General features: G+C 54.1%; 3 protein-coding genes across 3 annotated transcripts; all 3 read left to right on the plus strand.

Annotated features, from left to right (window-relative positions):
- The first annotated feature begins 45 nt into the window (after nt 1-45).
- On the plus strand, nt 46-3,880 carry VE01_05041 (uncharacterized protein). The gene is made up of 3 exons (XM_018274507.2): nt 46-170; nt 341-2,630; nt 2,811-3,880. Exons 1-3 carry the CDS (start codon nt 125-127, stop codon nt 3,730-3,732), a joined length of 3,258 nt encoding a protein of 1,085 aa, XP_018131460.1. The 5' UTR covers nt 46-124; the 3' UTR covers nt 3,733-3,880.
- Nucleotides 3,881-6,924: 3,044 nt separating this feature from the next.
- MIC33 (Putative mitochondrial 2-oxoglutarate/malate carrier protein) lies at nt 6,925-9,375 on the plus strand. Its single transcript, XM_018274508.2, has 3 exons — nt 6,925-7,460; nt 7,654-8,673; nt 8,771-9,375. The coding sequence occupies exons 2-3, from the start codon at nt 7,706-7,708 to the stop codon at nt 8,817-8,819; spliced, it is 1,017 nt and encodes a 338-aa protein (XP_018131457.1). The 5' UTR covers nt 6,925-7,460; nt 7,654-7,705; the 3' UTR covers nt 8,820-9,375.
- A 2,496-nt stretch (nt 9,376-11,871) lies between these two features.
- Nucleotides 11,872-17,053, plus strand: VE01_05043 (uncharacterized protein). Its single transcript, XM_018274509.2, has one exon. The coding sequence runs from the start codon at nt 12,411-12,413 to the stop codon at nt 17,037-17,039; it is 4,629 nt and encodes a 1,542-aa protein (XP_018131458.1). The 5' UTR covers nt 11,872-12,410; the 3' UTR covers nt 17,040-17,053.
- Nucleotides 17,054-17,144: the final 91 nt, after the last annotated feature.

Consider the following 17,144-nt stretch of genomic DNA (forward strand, 5'->3'; position numbering starts at 1 on the left):
TATTATCCACCACCACAATTTTTTTTCTACTGAAATAAACAATCCCCCCCACCTTCGACTTTATTTCTTGTTCTCAGTTTGGTCTGATCTATTTTGGAGGGTTTTAGACCAAAGAAAGATCAAGATGGACCAAGGACGATTTGTTGAGTTGCTGCAAAGCATTCAGATTCGTAAGTTTCCCTCTTTCTGCAGTTACCCCTCTATCGCGATGAGTTGTCGCCGTGGCAGGTGTTGTTTATACACGTTGTCGTCGCCCCGTCCACTCCCGTCCATGCCTGTGAACTTTTTCACCCCTTTCCTCAACGACCTTTTTATATTTGTTCCTCACTAACATATTCAGCCGATACCGAGAAGGTCAAGGCAGCTACCACCGAACTGCGCCAAACCTACTACCCCCACTCTGAGTCTCTACTATGGCTCCTACAAATTCTCGCTTCTCACGACGTCCAAGCGATCCGCCAACAAGCAGCTGTTGAAGCCCTACGCCTCGTCCCGAAGCACTGGGCCACCCTTGACGGGCCCAAGCCAGCGATCCGCGAGTCACTGCTCAAGGCCGCCCTGAACGAGCAATCATCTCTCGTGCGCCATTCCACTGCTCGCGTTATCTCCGCTATTGCTGGGATCGACCTTGAAGATGGCGAATGGGCCGACCTCCCGGGCTTCCTCATGGAGGCCGCCAAGCAGCCACAAGTAGGACACCGTGAGGTTGGAGTGTACATTCTCTTTACCCTTCTTGAGGTTGTTGGCGATGGATTCATCGACAAGCTACCTATCCTCTTCCAACTCTTTTCCATAACCATCCGCGACCCAGAATCCCCCGAGGTCCGCATCAACACCATGCTTGCCCTCAGCCGCATTGCGATGCTCATCGACCCTGAGGAGGACCGCAAGTCCCTCAAGTCTTTCCAGGACACTGTCCCATCAATGGTTGCTGTTCTCAAGTCAACCATTGACGACAACGACGAGGATCGCGCCATGCAAGCCTTTGAGGTGTTTCAAACTCTCCTAGGTTGTGAGTCGGCCCTCTTGGCCAACCACTTCAAGGACCTCGTCCAATTTATGATTGAACTCTCCGTCGAGAAGAGCATCACCGACGAGACCCGCTCGCAAGCCCTCTCGTACCTCATGCAGTGTGTCAAGTACCGCCGCATGAAGGTTCAGGGCATCCAAGGGATGGGAGAACAATTGACCATCAAGGCCATGCAAATTGCAGCTGAGATGGAAGATGACGACGATGACGAGGATGAGATTACCCCTGCTCGCTCGGCCCTGTCCCTCCTCGATATCCTCGCAAGCAGTCTCCCACCCCGCCAGGTGATCGTCCCACTGCTCACCTCCCTCCCACAATATGCCAACAGCGAAGACCCAGCCCTCCGTAAGGCTGGTATTCTCTCCCTCGGCATGGTCGTCGAGGGCGCACCCGACTTCGTTGCCACCCAGCTTGAGCAAATCATGCCATTCATCCTCCAGCTGCTCAATGACTCGGATATCAACGTCCGCCAAGCTGCCCTTCACGGTGTCTCCCGCCTTGCGGAAGACCTTGCGCAAGACATGAGCCAGTCGCACGCGACTCTCGTCCCCGCTCTCCTCAAGAACCTCGATGCCGCTGCCAGCCAGACTGATAAGATCAGCACTGGAATCATCATTGGATCCTGCCTTGCCCTCGACTCTCTCGTAGACGGCATGGAGGCTGAGATTTCTTCTCTGTACATCTCGGAGCTTGTCCCACGCATTGGCCGCCTGTTCGAGCACCCGGATTTCAAGGTCAAGGGTGCATCCGCAGGTGCTATGGGGTCCATTGCCTCATCTGCAGAGGAGGCATTCCTGCCTTTCTTTGAGCAAACCATGAAGGCTCTGTCCGAGTACGTTACCATGAAGGACAGCGAGGAGGAGCTCGACCTTCGCGGTACCGTCTGCGATGCCATGGGCAGCATGGCAACTGCTGTCGGTGGTGTGGCTTTCCAGCCATACGTCCAGCCATTGATGGCTGCCTCGGAGGAGGCTCTCCACCTTGGACACCCACGTCTTCGCGAAACCTCCTACATTCTCTGGAGCACCATGTCGAAGCTTTACGAGAAGGAGTTTGCTCCATTCTTGGACGGTGTTGTCAAGGGCCTTCTGGAGTGCCTTGAGCAGGAGGAGTCTGACCTCGACGTTGAGCTTGGCGAGGAAGCCTCTGACCTCCTCGGTACCGAGGTTGTCGTTGCGGGCAAGAAGATCAAGGTCGTTCAGCCCTCAACTGATGAGGATTCGATGGATGACGATGAGGACGATGATGATGACTGGGATGATCTCACCGCGGTGACTGCCGTTGCCCTCGAGAAGGAAATCGCTGTTGAAGTCATTGGCGATATCCTTTCGCACACCAAGGATCTCTACATTCCTCACTTGGAGAAGACTGTCGAGGCCGTCATGACCTTGGTTGACCACTCTTATGAGGGCTGCCGTAAGGCTGCCATCGGCACCTTGTGGCGCGCATATGCCTGCCTTTGGGCTTTGATGGAGGACCACACCGGCAAGAAATGGACTCCTGGTATTCCATTGAAGGAGCAGCCAAGCCAAGAGCTTATCAAGCTTGGTGAGGTTGTTGCTACTGCCACAATGACTGTTTGGGGCGATGAAGTTGACCGGTACGTTCTTTCCTTTTATAATTTTAATTTCTACGTGGATATGACGAACCACCATTACGTACCCAGCTCACTCAGATGCACAAGTTGCACTTGCTGAGAACACGTATCAACATTCCGATCCATTTCTATTCATTCAATTTGTTTTAAAAAGTTTTGAAAGAATCATGCTGACAAGCACAGTGCCGTCGTCACCGACATCAACCGCAACATTGCCGCCACCCTCAAGCTCTGCGGCCCAGCTATCCTCACCCAGGGTAACATGCTCGAGCAAGTGACCACCATCCTTGCCGCGCTTGTCACTCGCCAGCACCCTTGCCAGATGGACATGGGTGATGATGAGGACCAGGAGGACGTCGGCGAGACCTCCGAGTACGACTGGCTCGCGGTTGACACCGCCCTCGACGTCGTGATCGGCCTCTCCGCCGCCCTCGGCAGCCAATTCGGCGAGCTCTGGAAGGTCTTCGAGAAGCCTGTCATGAAGCTCGCTTCCTCCCAGGAGGCCTTCGAGCGCTCCACCTCCATCGGTGTCGTCGCCGAGTGCACCGCCCACATGGGCGCCGCCGTCACCCCCTCCACCGCCACCCTCCTCAAGCTCCTCCTCCACCGCCTCACGGATGAGGACCCTGAGTCGCGCTCCAACGCCGCCTACGCCACGGGTCTGCTCATCCAGCACTCTGAGGACGTCAACACCTACGGCCCCGCCTACCCCGAGATCTTGCGCAAGCTCGAGCCTCTCCTCCAGACTGAGCGTGCTCGCACCCTTGACAACGCCGCTGGCTGCGTCACCCGCATGATCACTGCCCACCCCGACAAGGTTCCCATCGCTGATGTGCTGCCCGTTCTTGTGGGTCTGCTGCCGCTGAAGGAGGACTACGAGGAGAACGCGCCTATCTACGGGTGCATCGTTGGCCTGTACCAGGCTGGCAACTCGACCGTGCAGGAGCTGACCCCACAATTGGTGCCAGTGTTCGCGGCCGTGTTGGGAGAGCCAAAGGAGCAGCTCGAGGAGGAGACGAGGGCGAAGCTTATCGAGACTGTGAAGTATATCGCGAAGCAGCAGCCGGCGCTGATCCAGGGACACGCGGTGTTGGCGGCCCTGTGAGTTATGATACCATGATGTGATGAGAGAGACGGTCCCCCTTGTTGGGTAGCGGACGTGAGAGTAGATAGATGAAAATGTGGGAGTTAGCCCGTAATCGACGAGAAATTTGATCATGTTATTGACTTCATGAGCACTATTTTCTACCAATATATCTTGCAGTTTGCTATATACATGTATATAACCACCCCAGTATCGGCAATAACGTGCATATTATAGGAAAGTTTCCTTATGTCTGTGGTTCGATGTTGATAATCCGACTGCGTGCCATCACATGGGTACTGGTCATTATTACACCGCAAATCTGTAGTGTCTTTCGAAGACGGGGGGCAAAGGTTCTCTAGAGGACTATATCTGACCGCATGAACATTAGGTGCGGCATGATTTCATCGAGAATTGCGGTGGGCGAGCGGACATGGGCGTTGCCAAATCTTATCTGGAATCCCACCATTGTGTGCGCCCTGCCGCCGCCGAACGTTCACTGTCGCCGGGTTCTTCCTGTCACCAACGACTCCACCACCACCACGCAAAGGTAATGATCGCCGAGCGTCAAGCACCTCGAAAATGTGGTGCATGCTTGATACGATAAAGGAGGATAATGGTGGGGTTACACGCTCAGGATGTCATGATATCTCCAATCCTACAAGAGATGGCTGACTGAAACAAGCAACATCAATTGAACCATCTGGGCCGTTTTTATAGTTGTTCGAAGGCAAGTCTCCATGGCTTCACCGATTGTGGGCGCGGATAGGCGACAAACAGAAATATGCCACAGTGGATCCGTATAGCCAGGGGGAAGATTGGGTCTGGGCACTGTTTCTGCGCTTGTTTATACGGGGGCTCCCCACTCGATGATCCTTCCTTCACGAGCAGCTGGGAGGAAGGGGAGGGTGGGAATCAATGGGAGTGGGCGCGGGGGAGTGTTGTGGGATGGTCAGGCAGTCGGGGCAGTGCCCAACCTGAGTTTATCTACTGCCAAATACGTGAAGGTGAAGTCATCGTCGGTGTGAAAGGCGTAGTTCCTTCCTCGATAGAACTGCGCCCGAGTCCCTCATCCCCATCTCAGCAGCGTCGGTGACCCCAAACCCACCATGGGAAAGCAAAGATCCGAAGACCAGTGTGATGATCCCTCAATCCCAAATCTGGGGCTGATGGATATATAAGCAGCTCGAACTAGCCATTGGATACAGATCCGCACCAAAAGCGAGCGATACTAATTGATACCTATGTGGAATCGTTCGGATCGAGATCGAATACAGAAGCCAGATGGATTTCTGTCTTTAAGCCGTATGGGGCGTATGGAGGTAAGTTGTGATTTTATTTCTCGCTGTCATTTGCATTCTCACCGCTGCGCTTCTGCTGTTGCCGCGCTCGTTTTACCGTTGTCGATTCTTCTCGTCGCCGTTGGCTCTGTCACCTGTTCCTTTCGAGCTGAGGTCGCAAGACGAACACCGATATATAGTCTACTCGAAATCCGCGTCTACCCGGTTCATCCAGGTAAAGTTCAATCAACATTCTCACCCCCTGGTATCCGGAGACAATACACCGCCGGCACCCACATCGCCATACCACCGGGTACGAAATCCCGCCCATCCCATCTCATACACCACCACGACCATACAGAGCAGCTAAAAGTCCCTCGTGGGTTAGAGATCGGATGTGAACGGGGCCGGCTCGGGTAAGTTGCGGCTCTTCCCATCGGGCGAGAAACGCCGCCAAAAGTTTAATTGGGTGCATCTTCTAGGGCGTAGTGCCGGTTCCATTATCCGATAGCGATATTGTTGGGATATAGTGGAAGTGAGGGCTTGGATGGGTGACTAATTGGAGGGGACGAGCGGGAGGTTGGGGGACCCACTGTGAGAATACAAATGTTGAAGAGATCACGGACCTCACGGAGAAATTGTGTATGATGTTTGCCTCACGGAGAAATACTGTATGGTGTTGAATTGAAGCTGGATCCGCGAGGGTTTGTTTGGAATTGGTACGCTGGAGAATGATTTGGAGTGGAAACGGATAAATAGTCCGATTGGGATGGACATTGATCTTTTCAAACATATGCAACTTCCAATTCTGTCGATGAGAGCCTGGAGTCTTCCTGGAAAGCACGTTTCACTCACTATTTTTAAAATTGGCTATCGCGACCCACCTTTCCGTGTCAGACTCTTGCTGGTGCTGTTATCTCTCTTACTGTCGCTAATCGCTTGCTGTTGCTACTCTCAATTGCTGTCATGGTTCTATTGCTGTCGCTGGTAATTTTTGCTGCCATGTTCTATTGCTGTCGTCAACACGCTTCGATGCTGGCCCACGAGTGAGTGCCTAGCCATTAAAACCTATGTCTCCAGCAAAGAATACGTAGTACGAGCTTCCCACTTGAGTCAAATACTGTGTTCTCGTCGCTGGCCGGCCATTCTCATCCTCGTCCTCGTAGAATATTGCTTTTTTTATATTTTGCGTTTGTCTAGACCTCAACGTCCCAGGGTGGCACGGACGAGAAGCTGACAAGCGGGCAGCAATAGACGGACAATGTGGGTCCGCAGTCGCCTTATCGCAGCTATCGCACTTACGTTACCCCGGCTACCCCGCTATTCTCGCATGACGGGACTTGCATTCGGGATCGGTACTGGGGTGGTACTGGCGTCTACTGGTGTCGATATGCCACTTGCGATGTAGCTTGGAAGTCTACGATGAATGATGATGATGATGGTGAGGGTGGTGATTGCGACGATTCGGAGAAATGAAGCAAAAACATAGCTGTAATACTCCCTTTTTTCCGGGGAACAGGACGCTCAAGATTCTCAAGATGATGCTCAACATAATAATCGAAGCGTAATAGATCCGAACCATACCCGCGTCCCGGTAATCGACCTCCGGTGAGCGCCGGGGGAAGGTATCCACAAGGCAACCCACGTCACCGTTCCTACCCGCGCACGCCCTCTGTTGACAGGCCGTGACCTTGGGGGACATCCTTCTCGCCGGCGGCAATCCCAATACCAATCTCTCAACAAAACCCAATAGACCGAACTGTAGCCATATCCGTCTGTCCATTCTCACTGTGTAGCCATTTCCCTTCCGACTTCTCTTCGTCCATACCCCATTTCAAAGCGTGGAAACAATGATAGTCCTCACGTGCTCCCTCTCTTCCCGGCTTCTAACACGGCTTCTAGCACCCGCGTCCAATGAACATCCACCCATCATGGATGATACACACACTTTCCATGAACCGATACATCATTGAACGCCCATCCTGCCTCGTAACCATATGTACCACACATACATATAACCACATAAACCACACCTCATCATCATAGCCTGAAGCTCCCTTCCTTCCTCATTCCCTCATCTGCGCCTTCCCCGCACCTGCCCACCATCCAACCAACCATCGGGTATCATCCACCACACCACGCACCAAACCAAAGCACGACCTCACACACTCGATCAACCCATCCCACCACCCAACCCGTCCTTCCTACCAACATCTTCCCGCCATTTATCGGAGTAAGTCCTAGAACAAAGGAATAGCTTTGTTGGCATTTACCTGTGCCTAGAACTTTATCAAGCTACTCTCTTACGACATCAGAGCGAGTCTGGAACCGCGAGTTGAGTCGCTGAGCTTCGGATCTGAGCACTTCCGATAAGAGACGGCTGGAGCAACCAAGTTGCCGTCGAACAGTGCCGATTATTCCTGAGAACAGAAAGTAGCACGTTGCCGCCGGTTAGAACGGGAGCCTCCGGTATGTCTCCGATACTGAGTAAGAAGTGGGATATGGTAAATATCTACGTGCTTCTGGCAACGAGGTTCTTTACATATCCCACAAGCTCTTACTTCCCCAACCCTCAATCGTTCAATGCCCTCACTGCCCCATCACACGGCATCTCATCCCACCTCCCCTCACAAACCCTAAGCTGACCCCTCCAACCTCCCAGCTACCACCACCACCACCAACAAACTCCACTCCCCCACCCCCACCCCCCAACAATGTCCTCCTCCATAAAACAAGCCGCCGAATCGGCCCGGGCCAAATCCGCCGAAGCCCTCGAGTCCAGCAAACGCGCCGCCGAAAAAGCCATGTCCGACCCCATCGGCGCCAAGAACTCCCTCTTCCAAGCCCCCGCCATGCGCGCCGCCCTCCCCTTCCTCAACGGCGGCCTCGCCGGCATGGTCGCCACCACCGCCATCCAGCCCATCGACATGGTCAAGGTGCGTCTCCAGCTCGCTGGTGAGGGCGCGCGCACGGGGCCGAAACCGAGTCCCATCAAGATTGCTAGGGATATCATCGCCGCGGGAAAGGCGAGGGATTTGTATACGGGTCTTAGTGCCGGGTTGCTGAGACAGGCTGTGTATACCACTGCCCGCATGGGATTCTTCGACACGTTCATGAAGTCCTTCGCAAAGAGCAGCGAGGCCGCGGGTAAGAAAGTCGGGTTCTCGGAGCGCGCAGCTGCTGGTCTCTCAGCTGGTGGATTAGCAGCTATGATCGGCAACCCCGCCGACCTCGCGCTCATCCGCATGCAATCCGACGGCCTCAAACCCCTCGCCGAGCGCAAGAACTACAAATCTGTCATCGACGCACTCGCCTCCATCGTGCGCGCCGAGGGCGTAGCGCGTCTATGGGCCGGCGCCGCACCGACGGTAGTCCGCGCCATGGCGCTGAATTTCGGACAGCTCGCTTTTTTCAGCGAGGCGAAAGCGAGGCTCAAGGGCACTTCCTTGCCGCCGACGACGCAGGTGCTGACGGCGAGTGCGGTTGCAGGGTTCTTTGCGAGTGCCATGTCGCTGCCGTTTGATTTTGTGAAGACGAGGTTGCAGAAGCAGGTTAAGGGCGCGGATGGGAAGATGCAGTATAAGAGTATGATTGACTGCTTTAGGAAGGTGGCGAGGGAGGAGGGGGTGTTGAGGTTCTATCGCGGATTTGCGACGTATTATGTTAGGATTGCGCCGCATGCGTAGGTTTTCCTGTTTCCTTTTTTTGTCGTCTCCCTGGCGCTCCGGGGTTTGGGTCGGAGATGGTGTTGGTGTGATGAGTGCTAATTGATAACGCAGGATGATTACGCTTCTGGTCGCGGATTACCTTGGCTTCCTCACCAAGTAAGGGAGGGTGTGATTGATGACGGATAGGGGCAGATGAAGGTGGTGTGGATGGAATTTGGCTGGGCCCCCTCAACAGGGCAACACGTACGCGATGGGTGGTCATCGAAACTTTTTCGCATACCCCCTCAATATTTTGAGAGAAAAAGATGGGAGATGAGAGAGTGGTAGAATATTTTTTTTTCGTTTGATTGAAATGCGATTCGTTCAATTCAATTTCTTTGATTGCTTTGCTCCTTGCTTTCCTCGCTTCCATGTGTGCATGAAGAGATGCATGCGTTTCTTTTGTGACGAGAGGAGATATGCGATGGGATAGATAGAGACAAGACGGAAAGAATTGAGTGCATACTTACTACCGACCTACCTTACCTGCAGCGTGAATTTTGCGTTGTTCTGGTTCTCCTGGAGTTTACCTTGCATTAGAACACGTTGCGTGCATTCGACGTGCCTCAATAAAACACTACCTGCCTGCCGGCAGCAAGAGTAAAAGATGCACGCACGCAGCCGAGCTGAGCTGTATAGAGCTCGCTTCCCACACGATCATTTGATCATATTCCCAATTATCCTCTGCGTTTCTCTCTCTCTCCTTACAGTTCCGCAAAATCCAATACACCGCCGCTGTCTTTCTCAACCAACTGAACTGGGCTATACCAATATATGTGGTCGATAAATATCCCCCACCACCCCACGAACTCGCCTAATTTATTGGCAGGCACAAGTACGGTGTGGGGGTGGGGGTACGCGAGCATGTGATCTGGACTGGGCTGGCAGTTTTTATGGGTGTGATGTGATATTGGACGTTTGTTGACGTGACGGAGGCGGGGGATGAAGGTGTTCATCGTGAATATAGGATGGAGATTTCTGGGGTTGATTGGTAATATGGTTCTTACTTTGCTTTCCTTGATATCTGTATTTGTGTTTGTTGTCAGCGATAATATCCACTTACCTACTTGTATGAGAAAGTTACGCGTCTCCAATCGTGAAGCGATCGCATCATATCCGCAACGGTGTAAGTAGAACAAAAACATACTCCCCACCGTCCTTTATCTCCGTGTGTATCGGCATCGGCGATACAAAGTGTATCTCCATGCCCTACCCCCTTTCCCTCCCTCCCTCCCTCCAGTAACTCACAATCTGTAGCCCCTCCAAGCAAAAAAATTAAAAAAATTAAAAATAACCGCCCCCCCCTTACTAACATATCGGCGCTTTCGGTGGTCACGGCGGGAAACCCAACCCTCTTCACATCCGGGCCCAGATGGCATAAGTGGGGTGTGGGTGGGGGATGACGAAGTGGATGCGCCAAGCGCTTAAATACCGTAGCGGAGATACTTTACCGGAGGGGATGGAGGGTATGGTGCTGTCCGATCCGAGACGAGAGATCCGAATCCGAGTTATGTTTATGTGTGTCTACCTTGCTGGCTGCCTACCTTACTTGCCCCGCTGGTTTGGTGGTGATGTACGCGTGTTTGGCCTGTGTTTGTGACTGTGTGGAGTGGAGGGAGGAGGGAGGTGGATAAATCATGTGATATGTTTCAGAAGCCTAATCTAGGGAGGGAGGCCAGACAAGACGAAGACGAAAACGAAGACGAAGATGGGGAAAGCGCGATATGCGAGGGGGCGGGGCGGAGCGGAGCGGGCGTGGCGCCTGGCTTGTGTCGCTGTGGAAGAGACACAAGACAAGGTGACAAGGTTTGTGTTGTGTTATGTCTCGTAAGTGATGGTGGTGCAGATGGCGATCTTTGTTTCGCTGTTGCACGTGTGATGGGGGGTAAGATGCATGTGTAAGGAAGGACTACTATACTGGAGGATTGGGTGAGCTGTTATTTATTTTTTGGTCATTGGGATTGGAGTTAGTAGTACATATTGATATTGTGTTGATGGCGATTCGCTTTCTTCGGTGTAGGATCTGGTTTGTGGGATCGGTGTGCGAGGGTTAGTAAGGCTATAGAGATTACTGTGCTGATACGTGGTGTATGTAAGAAGTGTGTAAGTAAGTCGAGTAAGTCTGCATATGTATGTGTACTGGCCCCTTTGGATCCTTTGGGTGGTGGTACTTGCTGCCTACCAGTCAGTCCTTGGCGATCAATGAGACACGATGAGCCATGTGTCCTTCCTCCGTAGACGCACCGCACACGAAGAGAGATGAGCCATGTTCGCAGCACAAGGCGATTTGAGGCAATTCGGAGGTTTCCCTAACCACCGACACTTGACAGGTAGCATCCACCCGGCGTGCATAAAAAGTTCGATCATGGGAGTGTACCTCTGTACAAGTGGAGAAGTAGATGGATAGACAAGTACCCTCCCATGCACTCCACCACTCATCCACCACTCTCGTCTCCCACACAGCCATATTTTTCCGAACAAACGCGACCGGGAGGGAGCGAGTACGAGTGCGAGAGACGAGGAGACGAGGAGACGAGGAGACGAGGAGACGGAGTTATGCAACCAGAGGGACCCACAGAAATATACAATGGAGTAATGTAACCCACATTAATATACACATACGTGCTAGGTTGACTCCCCCTCCTGCATCTATTACTTTGTCTCCCACCAATCATACTCCCCACTCGTACTCGGAAGCCCACACTCCCGATGATGACGCGCTTGTCTCAAACCAGCATAGTGGGGTCGCGCCTTATCGTTCTTTGGTCCCTGTTTGTTCGTTTTCTGTTCCTTCTCTTCGTCTCTTGTCTCTTCACAACGTGCACGCGCTGTAACCGAAGCTGATGTGTGGGATACGCTAGTCTTGCTTTGGGGTTAGCGGGATTGTAATTGGAGGGGATATTGGGGGGATCGGGGGAATTGGGGGACGAGTGGGGAGAGTCGACTTTGATGGTTGCCCCTTCTAGAATAAGGTACGCTGGAAGATGGATGTACTCCTCCCGTACCTCTCCCACCACATCTTGCGTTGCATGCCAATCATTGTTGCCTAGCATGTGTTGGAGATGGTACCCTTTGTGTACTTCTTTCACACCATTCTCCCGGATCCCGCTGAGAAAACAATTTTAACTTTTTATGAAAATATACTTACTGTACCCATCTGTTCGTCGTCCTCCCTCTCGTTTTTTATGTCAGACCCTCATCACACGCTATCTGACTGTACTTTATTCTATCCAACTCTATGGAGGGGCCCTGTAATCTCTCCAGGCCTACCATTTCGTCTGCTTCTGGCTAGATTATCCTCTCCTCCACCCTCTTCCCTACGCCTAAAGTAAACCAGGGCCACGTCTTGCTCCACAGCCGTGTGTCTGTGTACCTTCATAAAAGTCCTCATACTACTCACTCTAGGCGGACCTTTCACAAGCACCGCCCTCATCACCGCCGGCTTGGCTTCGTCGTCCAATCTTTCTCCTTCTTTTTCAGCTCGCCGACCCCGTCTCACTCATTCTTCCTTCCTCCCCCTCCTCCTCTTCTTCTTCCTTCTTTATTCATTATATCTTCTTCCTAATCCCCGCCTTTTTAACCTTTCTCTTCTTTCACACGGCTTCCTCACTGCATGGGTCTCACCTCGCTGCTACGACTCTGATCTCCGGATCCTCCACTCTCTTTACCTTCCTCTCATAAGAGCGAGACGAAACCACCACCACCAGCAGCCATGGCGACTGCACCAGTCCCTGGCGCCTTCGGCGTGCTCCCTGAAGCCCAGGGCGTCACCACCAACGCCATTGGGCACAGTATTGAATCCGAGCGCCCAGTGACCGAAGACACCCTGCACGATGAGACCGACACCAGCTCCTCCGAGAACAATGAGAAGCACATCACCGACCTCGCGCGCACCTTCACCCAGGCCTCCATCCGCAACGAGCAGGGCGAGCATGACAACCCCTTCACCTCCGCCGACCCCACTCTCGACCCCCACAACGAGAAGTTCAACGCCCGAGCCTGGACCAAGACCCTCGTAGGCATCACCAGCCGCGACCCAGAGCGCTACCCCACACGCACGGCGGGCATTGCATACAAGAATCTCAATGTCCACGGTTTCGGCAACCCCATGGACTACCAGAAGACCTTTGGTAACTACCCGCTCGAGATTGGTGGATTGTTCAACAAGCTCCGCGGCAAGGGCCAGCGCAAGATTCAGATCCTGCGTAACTTTGAGGGTCTCGTCCGCAGCGGCGAGATGCTGGTCGTGCTTGGACGCCCTGGAAGTGGGTGTTCGACGCTGCTTAAGACTATCTCCGGTGAGACGAACGGCTTCTTCATCGACCAGGAGTCCACCATCAACTACCAGGGTATCGCTGCCCAGCAGATGCACAACGATTTCCGTGGCGAGTGTATCTACCAGGCCGAGGTTGATGTGCATTTCCCGCAGTTGACTGTTGGACAGACGCTTAAGTTCGCAGCCCTGGCTAGGGCCCCTAATAACCGCATTCCGGGTGTGTCGCGCGAGCAGTATGCCGAGCACATGCGTGATGTGGTCATGGCCATGTTTGGCCTGTCGCATACTATTAATACTAATGTTGGAAACGATTACATTCGTGGTGTTTCCGGTGGTGAGAGGAAGCGTGTCTCCATTGCCGAGTGCTGTGTGGGCCAATCGCCTCTGCAGTGCTGGGATAACTCCACCCGTGGTTTGGATTCCGCGACTGCTCTCGAGTTCGTCAAGACTCTGAGACTGTCTACCAACATCAGTGGCGCAACTGCCATTGTTGCCATCTACCAGGCCTCGCAGTCCATCTACGATGTCTTCGACAAGGTCGCCGTTCTCTACGAGGGTCGCCAGATCTACTTCGGACACAAGCACAAGGCCAAGGAGTTCTTCGTGAACATGGGTTTCGACTGTCCCGAGCGTCAGACCACCGCCGATTTCCTCACCTCCCTCACCAGCCCGCTGGAGCGCATTGTCCGCCCTGGCTTCGAGCACAGCACCCCCAAGACCCCCGATGAGTTCGCCGATGCCTGGCAGAAGAGTGCGGACCGTGCCCAGCTGCTCCGCGAGATTGAGGAGTTCGAGGCCGAGTACCCCATCGGCGGAGCCCACCTCGAGAAGTTCAAGGAGGGCCGTCGCGCCCAGCAGGCACGTGGTCAGCGCATCAAGTCGCCTTACACCATCTCCGTCCCCATGCAGGTCAAGCTTTGCGTTACGCGTGGCTTCCAGCGTCTCAGGGGTGATATGTCTCTCCTGTTCGCAGGAATCTTCGGTAACACGGTTATGGCTCTGGTCATTGCTTCGGTCTTCTTCAATCTCCAGGATAACACCGAGACGCTCTTCAGCAAGGGTGCTCTCCTCTTCTTCGCCATCTTGATCAACGCTTTCAGTTCTGCCCTCGAAATTCTTACTCTCTTCGCACAGCGTCCGATTGTCGAGAAGCACACGAAATATGCGTTCTATCATCCGTTCGCTGAAGCGATTGCGTCTATGATTTGCGACATGCCGAATAAGATCGGCTCGTCCATCTTCTTCAACATCACGCTATACTTCATGACGAACCTGAAGCGCACCCCAAGTGCATTCTTCACATTCATCCTCTTCGGTTTCTCTTGTGTCATGGCTATGTCTATGTTCTTCCGTTCCATCGGATCCATGGCTCGCAGTCTACCTGAGGCTCTTGGTCCTGCCGCTGTCATCATTCTGTCGCTTATCATCTACACCGGTTTTACCATTCCCACGGTTGACATGCACCCATGGTTCCGCTGGATCAACTACATCGATCCCGTCGCCTACGCCTTCGAGTCGCTCATGGTGAACGAGTTCTCCGGCCGCAAGATTCCGTGCACGTCTTTCGTTCCCCGTGGCGGCGACTACGACCTCCTCACGCTCGCCAACAAGGTCTGTGTCACCACCGGCGCCGAGGCTGGATCCGACGTCCTCGATGGCGATGTCTGGCTCCGCGTCAACTACGGATACGAGCGCAGCCACATGTGGCGCAACCTTGGTATCCTCTGGGCTCTCGTCGTCTTCGGCTGCGCCGTTCATCTCCTTGCTACTGAGTGGATTTCCGCTAAGAAGTCCAAGGGTGAGGTTCTCCTGTTCCCCCGTGGCAAGGTCCCCGAGCTTGCATCCGCTTCGAACGATGAGGAGGGCGCTCAAGACAACCGTATCGATACCAACACCCTCGAGGCTACTGCCACGCACGCCGCTGCTGGAGAGGCCCCACCTAGCATCCAGAGACAAACCGCCGTTTTCCACTGGCAGGGCGTCAACTACGATATCAAGATTAAGAAGGAACCGCGCCGCCTCCTCGACGACGTCGACGGATGGGTCAAGCCCGGCACGCTCACAGCACTCATGGGTGTCTCCGGTGCTGGTAAGACTACTCTCCTCGATGTCCTCGCTTCTCGTGTTACCATGGGTGTCGTTACGGGCCAAATGCTCGTCGATGGCCGCCAGCGTGACAGCGGATTCCAGCGCAAGACCGGTTACGTTCAGCAGCAGGATCTGCATCTCGCCACCTCCACTGTCCGCGAGGCGTTGACTTTCAGCGCCCTGCTCCGCCAGCCTAAGGCCACTCCTCGTGCCGAGAAGATCGCCTATGTCGATGAAGTTATTAAGGTTCTCGAGATGGAGACGTACGCTGAGGCTGTTGTTGGTGTTCCCGGTGAAGGTCTCAACGTCGAGCAGCGCAAGCGTCTCACCATTGGTGTTGAGCTCGCTGCTAAGCCTGCCCTTCTTCTGTTCCTTGACGAGCCTACTTCTGGTCTCGACTCTCAAACTGCATGGTCTATTATCGCTCTTCTCCGTAAGCTTGCCAACAACGGCCAAGCTATTCTGTGCACTATCCATCAGCCATCTGCTATTCTGTTCCAGGAATTCGATCGTCTCCTCTTCCTCGCCAAGGGCGGAAGAACCGTCTACTTCGGTGACGTCGGCCAGAACTCTTCGATCCTCACTGACTACTTCGTTCGCAACGGCGCACGCCCCTGTGGCGTCGAGGAGAACCCCGCTGAGTGGATGTTGGAAGTCATTGGTGCTGCCCCTGGTTCTACAACAACCGTCGACTGGCCAGTAGCATGGAACGAATCTGACGAGAAGGCTGAGGTGCGCGCGCAGCTCGCTGACATGCGCCGCCAGCTCATCGAGAAGGAGGTCGAAACCGATCCAACCAGCCTGGATGAGTACGCTGCGCCAATGGGCCAGCAGCTCGGAACCGTCACACAGAGAGTGTTCCAGCAGTTCTGGCGCACACCTTCATACCTGTACTCCAAGACATTCTTGTGTGTGTCGACTGGTCTCTTTATTGGATTCTCTTTCTGGGATGCTCCAACTTCGATGCAGGGTATCCAGAACCAGCTGTTCTCCATTTTCATGCTTTTGACCATCTTCGGAAACTTGGTGCAGCAGATGATGCCGCATTTCGTCACTCAGCGCTCTCTCTATGAGGTCCGCGAACGCCCATCCAAGACATACTCCTGGAAGGTCTTCATCGTGTCCAACATCATCGTCGAGCTCCCATGGAACAGTCTGATGTCCGTCCTCCTCTTCGCCACCTACTACTACCCTATCGGCATGTACCGCAACGCCCAGCACGCCGGCCAATTCCACGAGCGCGGCGGCCTCATGTTCCTCTACATCTGGTCCTTCCTCATGTTCACCTCGACCTTCAGCACCATGATCATCGCAGGCATGGAGACCGCCGAAGCCGGCGGCAACATCGCTAACCTGCTCTTCTCGCTGTGCCTCATCTTCTGCGGTGTCCTCGCCAGCCCCCAAGTCATGCCCCGCTTCTGGATCTTCATGTACCACCTCTCGCCCTTCCGCTACCTCGTCGACGGCATGCTGGCAGTCGGAATCGCAAACGTCGACGTCGTATGCCAGGCGCGCGAGATCCTGCACCTCAACCCCACCGTCGGCAAGACCTGCACGCAGTTCATGGGCGCCTTCGTCGAGCTCGCCGGCGGCTACCTCGTCAACGGGGACGCCACGACTGATTGCCAGTACTGCTCGGTCGGCAAATCCAACGACCTCCTCAAGGTCTTCAGTTCCTCGTACGCACACAGATGGCGCAACTTCGGTATCCTCCAGGGTTACGTCTTCTTCAACGCCGGCATGGCAGTCTTCATCTACTGGCTCGCCCGTGTCCCCAAGAACAGCGGGAAGGAGGAGCCCCCGACTGAGGAGGAGCTCGCGCTGCAGAAGAGCAGGACCAGGAATAGTACTACGGCTGCTGGTGGACTTGAGAAGACCGCCACCCGCGATAGTGCCAGGGGGAAGAGGAGGACCTGGGGAAGTCGTGGGGAGAATAAACTCGCGACTACGGAGGAGATCGTAGCCGAGAAGCAGTGAAGGGGGGAAGGGAGTTGTGAAGGGGGGGCGTGACGCAAGGGGGGAGTGCGCACGCACGGCATATGCATAACATAGCACACGGCGCTGTTTTTTTTTACTCATGTT

The sequence above is a fragment of the Pseudogymnoascus verrucosus genome (assembly GCF_001662655.1).
Source record: "Pseudogymnoascus verrucosus strain UAMH 10579 unplaced genomic scaffold scaffold_15, whole genome shotgun sequence".
In the NCBI taxonomy this organism is placed as follows: domain Eukaryota; kingdom Fungi; phylum Ascomycota; class Leotiomycetes; order Thelebolales; family Thelebolaceae; genus Pseudogymnoascus; species Pseudogymnoascus verrucosus.